The sequence below is a fragment of the Myxine glutinosa genome, chromosome 5 (assembly GCF_964187855.1).
Source record: "Myxine glutinosa chromosome 5, kmMyxGlut1.1, whole genome shotgun sequence".
NCBI classification, from domain to species: Eukaryota; Metazoa; Chordata; class Myxini; order Myxiniformes; family Myxinidae; genus Myxine; species Myxine glutinosa.
In genome coordinates, this window is record NC_136265.1 from 110,394,638 (window position 1) to 110,407,927 (window position 13,290).

Below are 13,290 nucleotides of genomic sequence, written 5' to 3' on the forward strand. Positions count from 1 at the left end.
CGGTTCCAAAATATGGGAACCCCACGCTCTGGCCGTCGAGGCCGACAAGTTTTTCGCGGCTTGTGACATGCGGGCGAGCTTCGGTGCGGCCGTCGTGGATCCCGAGGCTGATGCGGCTGCACACCTCATGGATCCCGAGGCTGATGCACACCTCGTGGCCGCCGCCACGCCCCGCCCACCACCACTGCAGCGGCGAAAGCCGTGGCCTCCGCCGCTCCCGCCGCAAGCCTGGTGCCGTTTCCACGCCAGGTTCGGCCACAAGGCTAAGAGGTGTTGCCCGCCTTGCTCGTTTGGCAAGTCGGGAAACGACCGAGCCGGCGCTCGGTAGCGGCACTGAGCGTCGGCAATTCCGGCAGCCTCCTATTTATCACAGACACCTTGTCCGGGCGCCGTTTCCTCTGCGATACAGGAGCGCAGGTAAGCGTCATCCCAGCCCACACGTCCGACAAGCGAACCGCGGGCCGGGGCCCCGCGTTGCTTGCAGCCAACGGTACACCCTTACGCACATTCGGGAAGCGCTGCCTCTCCCTGCGGTTTGGGGGGCAGCGCTTTCAATGGACGTTCGTAACCGCCAGCGTGCCCATGGCATTGCTCGGTGCGGACTTCCTATGTGCAAATGGATTGCTGGTCGACGTAAAGCACAGACGGCTCGTCCAGGCCGAAATCTTTAGCTCGCTCGCTTATTCGCTGAGCAGCTCGTTGAGCGGCTCACTGAGCGGCTCACCGAGTGGCTCAACAAGCGGCTTGCTAAACGGTTCCGTCCCGGCGAGTTTGGTTTGTACGCTTCCGGCAGCGAATGACTTTACCCACCTCCTCGCCAGTTTCCCGGCCCACCTTCTCGGCGGTGGCCGTCAAGCACGGGGTGGAGCATCACATCCCCACCGTCGGGCCACCGGTCTATGCCTGGGCACGCCGCCTCGAGCCGACGAAGCTCGTGGTGGCGAAAGCGGAGTTCGCTACGCTGGAGCGGCTGGGCATCGTGCGGCGCTCCAAGAGCACTTGGGCATCGCCGCTGCACATCGTGCCGAAGCCCGGCGGGGGATGGCGGACGTGCGGGGACTACCGCCGCCTCAACGATGCTAGCACCCCCGACCGCTACCTGGTCCCTCACATCCAGGACTTTTCCGACCGGTTGGCGAAAATGTCCCTCTTTTTGAAGGTGGACCTCATCCGCGGCTACCACCGGGTCCCCGTCAGGCCGGAGGCCATACCGAAGACGGCTGTCATTACACCATTCGGCCTCTTCGAGTTTCTGCGGATGCCCTTCGGGTTGAAGAATGCGGCTCAGGCGTTCCAGCGGCTGATGGACAGCGTCTTGCGCAACTTGGATTTCGTTTACGTCTACCTGGATGACATCCTCGTCGCAAGCGCGTCCCTTGAGGAGCACCCCCGCCATCTCCGCACGCTCTTCGAATGCCTGGGCCAGCATGGCCTGATCATCAACCCCGCCAAGTGCCGGTTCGGCATTGGTGAAATCGACTTTTTGGGGCACCGCGTCACCAGGCAAGGGGCCATCCCCTTACTGGCCAAGGTGGAGGCGGTCAGGGGGTTTCCGCGCCCCCGCACGATCAAGGGGCTCCAGGAGTTCCTGGACATGGTGAACTTTTATCACCGGTTCCTGCCCCGCATCGCCCAGCTCCTGCGCCCCCTGCACGAGGCCCTCCGGGGGAAGCCGGGCAAAGGTGACGTTGCTTGGACCGAGCTGATGGACGCGGCATTCGCACCACGGGTGCCCGCTAACGCACGTCGCCCTGGAGCTTCGCACGGCGGAGTACGTGTTCGTCCGCCACGACGCCCACCGGACACCGCTGCGGCCCTCGTACGACGGGCCCTTCTGCGTGCTGGAGACCGGGGCGAAACACTTCACCCTGGACATCGGCGGTACTCCTGAACGCGTTTCCGTGGACCGCCTCAAGCCGGCCCACCTCGACGTGGACCACCCCCCGCCAGTGGCTCGGCCCCCGCGTCGGGGCCGCCCCCCGGCGGGCGGACCCCCGGCACCACCCAGCCCCGCCGGCACGCCACCACCCTGTCCTGCACCCATCCCAGATGCCGCCAGCGGCATCCCAGACAGCATCCCGGCATCCCAGACGCCGCCAGCCGCCAGAGGGCGCTTCGGCCGGGTCATCCGTTTGCCCCGCAAACTGACCCTTCAGGTGCGCGGGAATTCTGGGGGGGGGGGGGGAGGGGGCGCGTGTGGCGGACACGATGGCTCGCTGGCGCGGTGACATCATTCCGCGCACCAAGAGGGTGTCGGCCACGCCCGAGGGGTAGGCGTGGCCTCGGGATATACACGGGGCTCGCAACCCCGAGCAGGTCAGTGCTACAGTTTGAGCTTTACAATAAAGACTCTTTTGATCCTACGCGTTGTGGCTTACCTTCTCTGGCAAACACGTTGCGTGCGTAGCACCACGCTTCAGTGATATATATAAATGTCCACTTTATCAATTAATAAAACTACATTTGGAGGGTTGACGCCACACCTTGCTCTCATCCACAACTTGCTTGGAGCCTCCCCCGATGTTTGCAAAATACTGAATGACCTTCTTGGTGTTTTCTGTCTTGCCCGCTCCAGATTCTCCGCTGTGGTGGGGACACGACATTTTGATCCACTCTTCCTCTGTGAAAAGTTCCTTAATAATCCCGTTCATTCGGATCGTTTTACATTATTGTGTAATCTTATAAATGAGGGGCAATCATGGTTAACCCACATCATGGTTAACCCACATCATGGTTAACCCGCATAATGGTTAACCCGCATCATGGTTAACCCGCATCATGGTTAACCCACATCATGATTAACACGCATCATGGTTAACCCACGTCATGGTTAACCCGCATCATGGTTAACCCGCATCATGGTTAACCCGCATCATGGTTAACCCGCATCATGGTTAACCCACATCATGGTTAACCCACATCATGGTTATCCCGCATCATGGTTAACCCACATCATGGTTAACCCACATCATGGTTAACCCACATCATGGTTACCCGCATCATGGTTAACCCGCATCATGGTTACCCCACATCATGGTTAACCCACATCATGGTTAACCCACATCATGGTTAACCCACATCATGGTTAACCCGCACCGATTCACATCAACTTCTATAAATATATCATTTTTGCCACATTGCATATTTTCATCTTGTGAAGAATGCTTTGTGTAGCTGTGACGTCACTTCATAGACGTGATGTCAGGGGTGTGTTCAGTTACCAAGTTTCTTGAAGAGCTCTCAAAATGGCTCAGGCACTGAAGTGAGCACTCCATTCAAAACCGTTGATAAGGAATGGTTCGCTTGGCAAGCATTAGCTAGCTGCTTGGTAACTGAGCACACCCCGGGTGGCTTGGCAAGCATTAGCTAGCTGCTTGGTAACTGAACACACCCCGGTTGGCCTGGCAAGTGTTAGCTAGCTGCTTGATAACTGAACACACCCCAGGTATCTCGGCAAGCCTTAGCTAGCTGCTTGGTAACTGAGCACACCCCGGGTGACTTAGCAAGCATGAACTAGCTGCTTGGTAACGGAACACACCCCGGTTGGCTTGGCAAGTGTTAGCTAGCTGCTTGGTAACTGAACACACCCCAGGTAGCTCGGCAAGCCTTAGCTAGCTGCTTGGTAACTGAACACACCCCTTGTGGCTTGGCACGTGTTAGCTAGGTGCTTGGTAACTGAACACCCCCCGGGTGGCTTGGCAAGCATTAGCTAGCTGCTTGGTAACTGAGCACACCACGGGTGACTTAGCAAGCATTAGCTAGCTGCTTGGTAGCTGAGCACACCCCGGGTGACTTAGCAAGCGTTAGCTAGCTGCTTGGTAACTGAGCACACCCCGGGTGACTTAGCAAGCATTAGCTAGCTGCTTGGTAACTGAGCACACCCCGGGTGACTTAGCAAGCGTTAGCTAGCTGCTTGGTAACTGAACACCCCCTGGGTGGCTTGGCAAGCGTTGGCTAGCTGCTTGGTAACTGAACACCCCCCGGGTGGCTTGGCAAGCATTAGCTAGCTGCTTGGTAACTGAGCACACCCCGGGTGACTTGGCAAGCATTAGCTAGCTGCTTGGTAACTGAGCACACCCCGGGTGACTTAGCAAGCGTTAGCTAGCTGCTTGGTAACTGAACACACCCCGTTGGCTTGGCAAGTGTTAGCCAGCTGCTTGGTAACTGAGCACACCCCGGGTGGCTTGGCAAGCGTTAGCTAGCTGCGTGGAAACTGAACACACCCCGGATGGCTTGGCAAACGTTAGCTAGCTGCTTGGTAACTGAGCACACCCTGGGTGGCTTGGCAAGCGTTAGCTGGCTGCTTGGTAACTGAACACACCCCTGGTGGCTTGACAAGCGTTAGCTAGCTGCTTGGTAACTGAACACCCCCGGGTGGCTTGGTAAGCGTTAGCTGGCTGCTTGGTAACTGAACACACCCCTGGTGGCTTGGCAAGTGCTAGCTAGCTGCTTGGTAACTGAACACACCCCTGGTGGCTTGGCAAGCGTTAGCTAGCTGCTTGGTAACTGAGCACACCCCGGGTGGCTTGGTAAGCGTTAGCTGGCTGCTTGGTAACTGAACACACCCTGGTGGCTTGGCAAGGGCTAGCTAGCTGCTTGGTAACTGAACACACCACTGGTGGCTTGGCAAGCGTTAGCTAGCTGCTTGGTAACTGAGCACCCCCCGGGTGGCTTGGCAAGCGGTAGCTAGCTGCTTGGTAACTGAGCACACCCCGGTTGACTTAGCAAGCATTAGCTAGCTGCTTGCTAACTGAGCACACCCCGGGTGACTTAGCAAGCGTTAGCTAGCTGCTTGGTAACTGAGCACACCCCGGGTGACTTAGCAAGCGTTAGTTTGCTGCTTGGTAACTAAACACCCCGGGTGGCTTGGCAAGCGTTAGCTAGCTGCTTGGTAACTGAACACCCCCCGGGTGGCTTGGCAATCGTTAGCTAGCTGCTTGGTAACTGAACAACCCCCGGGTGACTTAGCAAGTGTTAGCTAGCTGCTTGGTAACTGAGCACACCACGGCTGACTTAGCAAGCGTTAGCTTGGTGCTTGGTAACTAAACACCCCCCGGGTGGGTTGGTAAGCATTAGCTAGCTGCTTGGTAACTGAACACCCCCCGGGTGGCTTGGCAATCGTTAGCTAGCTGCTTGGTAACTGGGCACACCCCGGATGGCTTGGCAAGTGTTAGCTAGCTGCTTGGTAACTGGGCACACCCCGGGTGATTTAGCAAGCATTAGCTAGCTGCTTGGTAACTGAACACACCCCGGGTGATTTAGCAAGCATTAGCTCGCTGCGTGGAAACTGAACACACCCCGTTGGCTTGGCAAACGTTAGCTAGCTGCTTGGTAACTGAGCACTCCCCGGGTGGCTTGGCAAGCGTTAGCTAGCTGCGTGGAAAATGAACACACCCCGGATGGCTTGACAAACGTTAGCTAGCTGCTTGGTAACTGAGCACACCCTGGGTGGCTTGGTAAGCGTTAGCTGGCTGCTTGGTAACAACACACCCTGGGTAGCTTGGTTCACAGCAGATAAAATGGTTATAACAAAAAATAATGTTTTTACTCAGCGTGTACCACGTGTACATACGTGATAAGCATCGATTGGTTCACACGATCTGAAAAAGAAAAAGTAGAAATTTAAACCTTTAGAAGGTAAAAGGCAAAACTGAATGCTATTTCATTACGTCAACAATATCGAGTGTGACATTGGTCAAGGAAACCATAAGCTCTTACACGAGCCTCGATTCTGTATACAAAAAACATAAAAATAATCCCAAACACCATACAAGTGATCCCAAACACCCTATAAGCGATCCCAAACACCCTACAAGTGATCCCAAACACCCTACAAGTCGTCCCAAACACCCTATAAGTGATCCCAAACACCATACAAGTGATCCCAAACACCCTATAAGTGATCCCAAACACCCTACAAGTGATCCCAAACACCCTATAAGTGATCCTAAACACCACACAAGTGATCCAAAACACCCTATAAGTGTTCCCAAACACCCTACATGTGATCCCAAACACCCTATAAATGATCCTAAACACCATACAAGTGATCCCAAACACCATACAAGTGATCCAAAACACCCTATAAGTGTTCCCAAACACCCTACAAGTGATCCAAAACACCCTATAAATGATCCAAAACACCCTATAAGTGTTCCCAAGCACCCTACAAGTTATCCAAAACACCCTATAAGTGTTCCTAAACACCATACAAGTGATCCCAAACACCCTACAAGTGATCTAAAACACCCTAAAAGTGTTCCCAAACACCATACAAGTGATCCCAAACACCCTACAAGTGATCCAAAAACACCCTATAAGTGTTCCCAAACACCCTGCAAGTGATCCAAAACACCCTATAAATGATCTTAACACCATACAAGTGATCCCAAACACCCTAAAAGTGATCCAAAACACCCTACAAGTGATCCCAAACACCCTATAAATTATCCCAAACACCATACAAGTGATCCCAAACACCCTACAAGTGATCCAAAACACCCTAAAAGTGTTCCCAAACACCCTACAAGTGATCCCAAACACCCTATAAATGATCCATAACACCCTATAAGTGATCCCAAACACCCTACATGACACACGAAAACATGTTGGAGAAGGAAAAGCACATGTAATGCTCCACCACATTCCTTACTTATCAACATTTCGTTGTACGCGTTGTCTGAGACCGAGAAGAGATGTGGTGGCAACTCATTGCGTTTCTTGCCACGATACATGACCGCCACCTTGGCGCCATAAATGGGCAACCACTTGTAAGGGTTGATGGTGACACAGAACAGGCCCGAGTAAGTCTGCAAAACAAATCAGTTTTCGCTTTCACAAACAACATTTCAAAGATGGCGTCCAAAGACAGACTCTGACTGGGCAATCTCCATCGTGCAAAGACATTCTTTGGCACACCTGAGCTACTATTCACCTACAAGTCCTTCATCTGCACCTTGATGGAACACTGCTCTCCCCTCTGGGCTGGCTCTCTCCTGTCTCAGGCCTTGCTCACCCTTCTGGGCTGGCTCTCTCCTGTCTCACACCTTAATCACCTTGATGGAGTACTGCTCTCCCCTCTGGGATGGCTCTCTCCTGTTTCAGGCCTCACTCACCTTGATGCCATGGAAACCAAGGCCTTCAAGATCATTGGAATCTCTCACGATGAAGGTGAGTCTATGGGCCGATCGTTTCACCATCGACACAGGTGTCTGTCTGTCTCTGTCTGTCTGTCTGTCTGTCTTTTTTTTCTCTTTTTTTTCTCTTTTTTTTTCTCTTTCTCTTTCTCTTTCTCTTTCTCTTTCTCTTTCTCTCTCTCTCTCTCTCTCTCTCTCTCTCTCTCTCTCTCTCTCTCTCTCTCTCTCTCTCCACCTCATTTCTGGTGTTGCACCCTCTACCCTCTCCGTGCTCTGTCGCGATCCACCTGCAACCTCCTCCGAGTGAAACTACCTAAATCCAGAATCACCTGCATATTGACGTAGCTACTCTCTTTCTTCCTCTTTTTCCCCATCTGTAGAACCACCTTCCACACTCTTTAATCTCATTCTTCCCTCCAGATGTTCAAGCCAGATGTATCCATTTTGTCCACCACCTTGCAATCTTCCCTACCCCTTACCATTACCTGCATCCCTTGGTTGTCTACCTCCATCTACCTTCTACCTCCGCCCTGTTGTTGCCAATTCCTCTTTCTCCTGCTTTTCCCTTTGCTTTGTTGTGTCCTGGTCTGTTCTGTGTTCTTGCTCTTCCAAGACCCAAGACCATGTATAGAAAATTGCCTTTCCTGGGTCAGATTTTCCCAGTTTAACTTCCACTTAGTACAATATACACGAGCTATTACACGTGTACTTGCCGGTGGTAAATCAAACTCATGTAACTCATGTAAATGCGCATATTGACGTAGCGTAAACTCATGTGAACGTGCATATTGATGTGGAAATAAACTCACGTAAATGCACATATTGACGTAATGTAAACACGTAAATGCGCATGTTTGTTGACATAGCATAACCTCACGTAAATGCAAATATTGACGTAGAAAGAAATTCACATAAATGTGCATATTGACGTAGCGTAAACTCACGTAAATGCGCATATTGAAATAGCGTAAACTCACGTAAATGCGCATATTGACGTAACAAAAAACTCATATAAATGCGCATCTTGACGTGCCATAACCTCACGTAAATGCAAATATTGACGTGGAAAGAAATTAAGATAAATGTGCATGTTGACATAGCATAAACTCATGTAAATGTGCATATGGACATGGCGTAAACTCATGTCAATGCGCATATTGACAGAGAGTAAACAAACGTAAATGCGCATGTTGATGTAGTGCAAACTCATGTCAATGCGCATATTGCCATAGCATAAACTCATGTCAATGCACATATTCACATGGCGTAAACTCACATAAATGTGCATATTGACATGGCGTAAACTCATGTCAATGCGCATATTGACGTAGCGTAAACTCATGTCTATGCGCATATTGCCATAGCATAAACTCACATAAAGGCGCATATTGACATAGCATAAACTCACGTAAATGCGCATATTGTTGGAGCGTAAACTCACATAAATGCGCATATTGACATGGCGTAAACTCATGTCAATGCGCATATTGATGTAGTGTAAACTCAGGTCTATGTGCATATTCACATAGCGTAAACTCACATAAATGCACATATTGTTGCAGCGTAAACTCAGGGCAATGCGCATATTGACATAGCGTAAACTCATGTCAATGCACATATTGACATAGCATAAACTCATGTCAATGCACATATTGACATAGCGTAAACTCACGTAAATGCACATATTGACATGTAAACTCACGTCAATGCGCATATTGACATAGTGTAAACTCATGTCAATGCGCATATTGACATAGCATAAACTCACGTAAATGCGCATATTGACATAGCGTAACTCATGTCAATGCGCATATTGATGTAACATAAACTGATGTCAATGCGCATATTGACATAGCGTAAACTCACGTAAATGCGCATATTGACATAGCATAAACTCATGTCAATGCACATATTGACATCGCGTAAACTCATGCAAAATGTGCATATTGATTTAGCGTAAACTCATGTCAATACGCATATTGACATCGCGTAAACTCATGACAATGCGCTTATTGACAAAGCGTAAACTCATGTCAATGCACATATTGACATAGCGTAAACTCATGTCAATGTGCATATTGATGTAGCGTAAACTCATGTCATTGCGCATATTGACATAGCGTAAACTCACGTAAAGGCGTATACTGACATGGCGTAAACTCGTGGGAAATGCGCATATTGACATTGCGTCAACTCATATAAATGCGCATATTGATGTAGCGTAAACTCATGTCAATGTGCATATTGACATAGCGTAAACTGAAGTCAATGCGCATATTGACAGCGTAAACTCATGTCAATGCACATATTCACATAGCGTAAACTCATGTCAATGCACATATTGACATAGCGCAAACTCATGTATATGCGCATATTGACATAGTGTAAACTCATGTCAATTGGCATATTGACAGAGCGTAAACTCATGTCAATGCGCATTGTGACATCGCGTAAACTCACGTAAATGCGCATATAGACATAGCGTAAACGCACGTAAATATACATATTGACATCACGTAAACTCATGTCAATGGGCATAGTGAAATAGCATAAACTCACGTAAATGTGCATATTGACATAGCTTAAACTCAAGTAAATGCACATATTTACATAATGTAAACTCATGCAAATGCGCCAATTGACATCACGTAAGCTCATGTAAATGCACATATTGACATCACGTAAAATAATGTAAATACGCATATTGACATCGCGTAAACTCATGTAAATGCGCATATTGACATCACGTAAACTCATGTAAATGCCCGTATTGACATCACGTAAACTCATGTAAATGCGCATATTGACATCACGTAAACTCATGTAAATGCGCATATTGACATAGCATAAACTCATGTCAATGCACATATTGACAGAGTGTAAACTCACATAAATGCACATATTGACATAGAATAAACTCATGTAAATGTGCATATTGACATAGGATCAACTCATGTAAATGTGCACATTGACAAAGTGTAAACTCATGTAAATGAGCATATTGTCGTAGCGTAAACTCACGTAAATGTGCATTTTGACAAAGCATAAAATCATGTCAATGCGCTTATTGACGTAGCATAAACTTACGTAAATGCACATATTGATGTACCGTAAACTCATGTCAATGTGCATATTGACATAGCATAAACTCACGTAAATGCGCATATGGACATAGCGTAAGCTCATGTCAATGCGCATATTGACATAGCGTAAAGTCAGGTAAATGCACATATTGATGTAGCATAAACTCATGTCAATGCGCATATTGACATAGCGTAAACTCACGTAAATGCACAGATTGACATAGAATAAACTCGCATAAATGTGCATATTGACATCGCGTAAACTCATGTCAATGCGCATATTGACAAAACGTAAACTCATGTCAATGCGCATATTGACATCGCATAAACACATGTAAATGCGCATATTGATGTAGCGTAAACTCATGTCAATGCGCATATTGACATAGCGTAAAGTCACGTAAATGCACATATTGATGCAGCGTAAACTCATGTCAATGCGCATATTGACATAGCGTAAACTCATGTAAATGCCCATATTGACATAGAATAAATTCATGTCAATGCGCATATTGATGTGGCGTAAACTCACGTAAATGCGCATATTGATGTAGCGTAAACTCACGTAAATGTGTATATTGACATGGCATAAACTCATGTAAATGTGCATATTGGCGTAGCGTAAACTCATGTCAATGCGCATATTGACATAGCTTAAAGTCATGTAAATGTGCATATTGACATAGTGTAAACTCATGTAAATGTGCATGTTGACATAGCATAAACTCAGGTCAATGCACATATTCACGTAGCGTAAACTCACGTAAATGCGCATATTGACATAGCATAAACTCATGTAAATGTGCATGTTGACGAAGTGTAAACTCACGTAAATGTGTATATTGACATAGTGTAAACTCACGTAAATGCGCAGATTGACATAGAGTAAACTCACATAAATGTGTATATTGACATGGCGTAAACTCATGTAAATGTGCACATTGACGTCGCGTAAACTCATGTCAATGCGCATATTGACATAGCTTAAACTCATGTAAATGTGCATGTTGACGAAGTGTAAACTCATGTTAATGTGCATATTGACATGGTGTAAACTCATGTCAATGCGCATATTGACGTAGCGTAAACTCACGTAAATGTGTATATTGACATGGCGTAAACTCATGTAAATGTGCATATTGACGTAGCGTAAACTCATGTCAATGCGCATATTGACATAGCTTAAACTCATGTAAATGTGCATATTGACGTGGCATAAACTCACGTAAATGTGCATATTAACATAGCATAAACTCATGTCAATGCGCATATTGACGTAGTGTAAACTCACATAAATGCGCATATTGACAAAGCATAAACTCATGTAAATGTGCATATTGACGAAGTGTAAACTCACGTAAATGTGTATATTGACATGACGTAAACTCATGGAAATGTGCATATTGACAAAGCGTAAACTCACGTAAATGCGCATATTGACATAGCATAAACTCATGTAAATGTGCATATTGAAGAAGTGTAAACTCATGTAAATGTGTATATTGACATGGTGTAAACTCACGTAAATGCGCATATTGACATGGCATAAACTCATGTCAATGCGCATATTTACGTAGCATAAACTCACGTATATGTGTATATTGACATGGCGTAAACTCATGTAAATGTGTATATTGACGAAGCGTAAACTCATGTCAATGCGCATATTGACGTAGCATAAACTCACGTATATGTGTATATTGACATGGCGTAAACTCACGTAAATGTGTATATTGACATGGTGTAAACTCACGTAAATGCGCATATTGACATGGCATAAACTCATGTCAATGCGCATATTGACGTAGCATAAACTCACGTATATGTGTATATTGACATGGCGTAAACTCATGTAAATGTGCATATTGACGAAGCGTAAACTCATGTCAATGCGCATATTGACATAGCTTAAACTCATGTAAATGTGCATATTCACATAGCGTAAACTCACGTAAATGCGCATTTTGACATAGCGCTGGCGCAAGTTGTGTAAGACAGCTGCTTCGTTGAGGAAAGTGAGATTAGCCATGTCATCTGCTTGCTCAAACTTTGGCGGGTTCATCTCGAAAGCTTCAGCTCGCTTCACCGTCACAGTCTGTGGACAAATTGAGAAAAAGAGGAGTTTGATGAGAGATATAAATGATTCCGGCATGATAACTTTTAAAGGATCCCTGAGCCAGAATGATACAAGGCTCATGGAATAACTTGTACACATCACAAATTCAGGACAAATACCCTGGTGTACATGGGCGTTTGTGCATATGAATAACAAATGAATAACAAAAACATGAGTAGACCATGGACCAACACATATATGGTGTATGGGATTTGACCAGGGGTTCCCCGCAGCACGAGTCAGTGGTTCACATGAAAACGCTACTAGGATAAGCCATTTGTTTTTATTTGAAGGAATTAATAAAATGTTGATCAAATTATGGTAACCACTGTGGAAAGAAGAATAAGGTGACATTTCGGGCAGTGGCCCTTGATTTTAGGAAAAGAGAGAAACAGGAAGGGTGAGGCTTGATACAGAGGGGAAATCGGGGTGAGGATTGTTACAGGGTGGGAATAGGGGTGAGAATTTATACAGGGTGGGAATAGGAGTGAGGTTTGATACAAGGGTGAGGATTGATACAGGGTGGGATTAAGGGTGAGGATTGATACAGGGGGGGGGGGGGGAATAGGAGTAAGGGTTGTTACAGGGGGGGATAGGAGTGAGGTTTTATACAAGGGTGAGGATTGATACAGGGTGGGATTAAGGGTGAGGATTGATACAGGGGGGGAATAGGAGTAAGGATTGATACAGGGTGGGAATAGGAGTGAGGTTTGATATAAGGGTGAGGATTGATACAGGGTGGGATTAAGGGTGAGGATTGATACAGGGGTGAGGATTGATACAGGGTGGGATTAAGGGTGAGGATTGATACAGGGGGGGAATACGAGTAAGGATTGTTACAGGGTGGGAATAGAGGTGAGAATTTATACAGGGTGGGAATAGGAGTAAGGTTTGATACAGGGGTGAGGATTGATACAGGGTGGGATTAAGGGTGAGGATTGATACAGGGGGGGAA

General features: G+C 47.4%; 1 protein-coding gene across 6 annotated transcripts in view; it reads right to left on the minus strand.

The window, feature by feature from the left end:
- Window positions 1-13,290, minus strand: part of LOC137414072 (uncharacterized) — a 165,402-nt gene that overhangs the window by 114,349 nt on the left and 37,763 nt on the right. For 5 of the 6 annotated variants that reach the window (XM_068099542.2, XM_078778525.1, XM_078778523.1 and 2 more), the window contains 4 exons: window positions 12,171-12,314; window positions 6,653-6,809; window positions 5,573-5,600; window positions 2,484-2,583 (listed from right to left, as the gene is read on the minus strand). In XM_068099542.2, the coding sequence (XP_067955643.2) occupies window positions 2,484-2,583; window positions 5,573-5,600; window positions 6,653-6,809; window positions 12,171-12,314 (429 nt within the window). Of the gene's footprint in view, window positions 1-2,483; window positions 2,584-5,572; window positions 5,601-6,652; window positions 6,810-7,976; window positions 7,983-12,170; window positions 12,315-13,290 lie in introns of those variants that run through there. The other variant, XM_068099545.2, reaches the window with a different exon arrangement.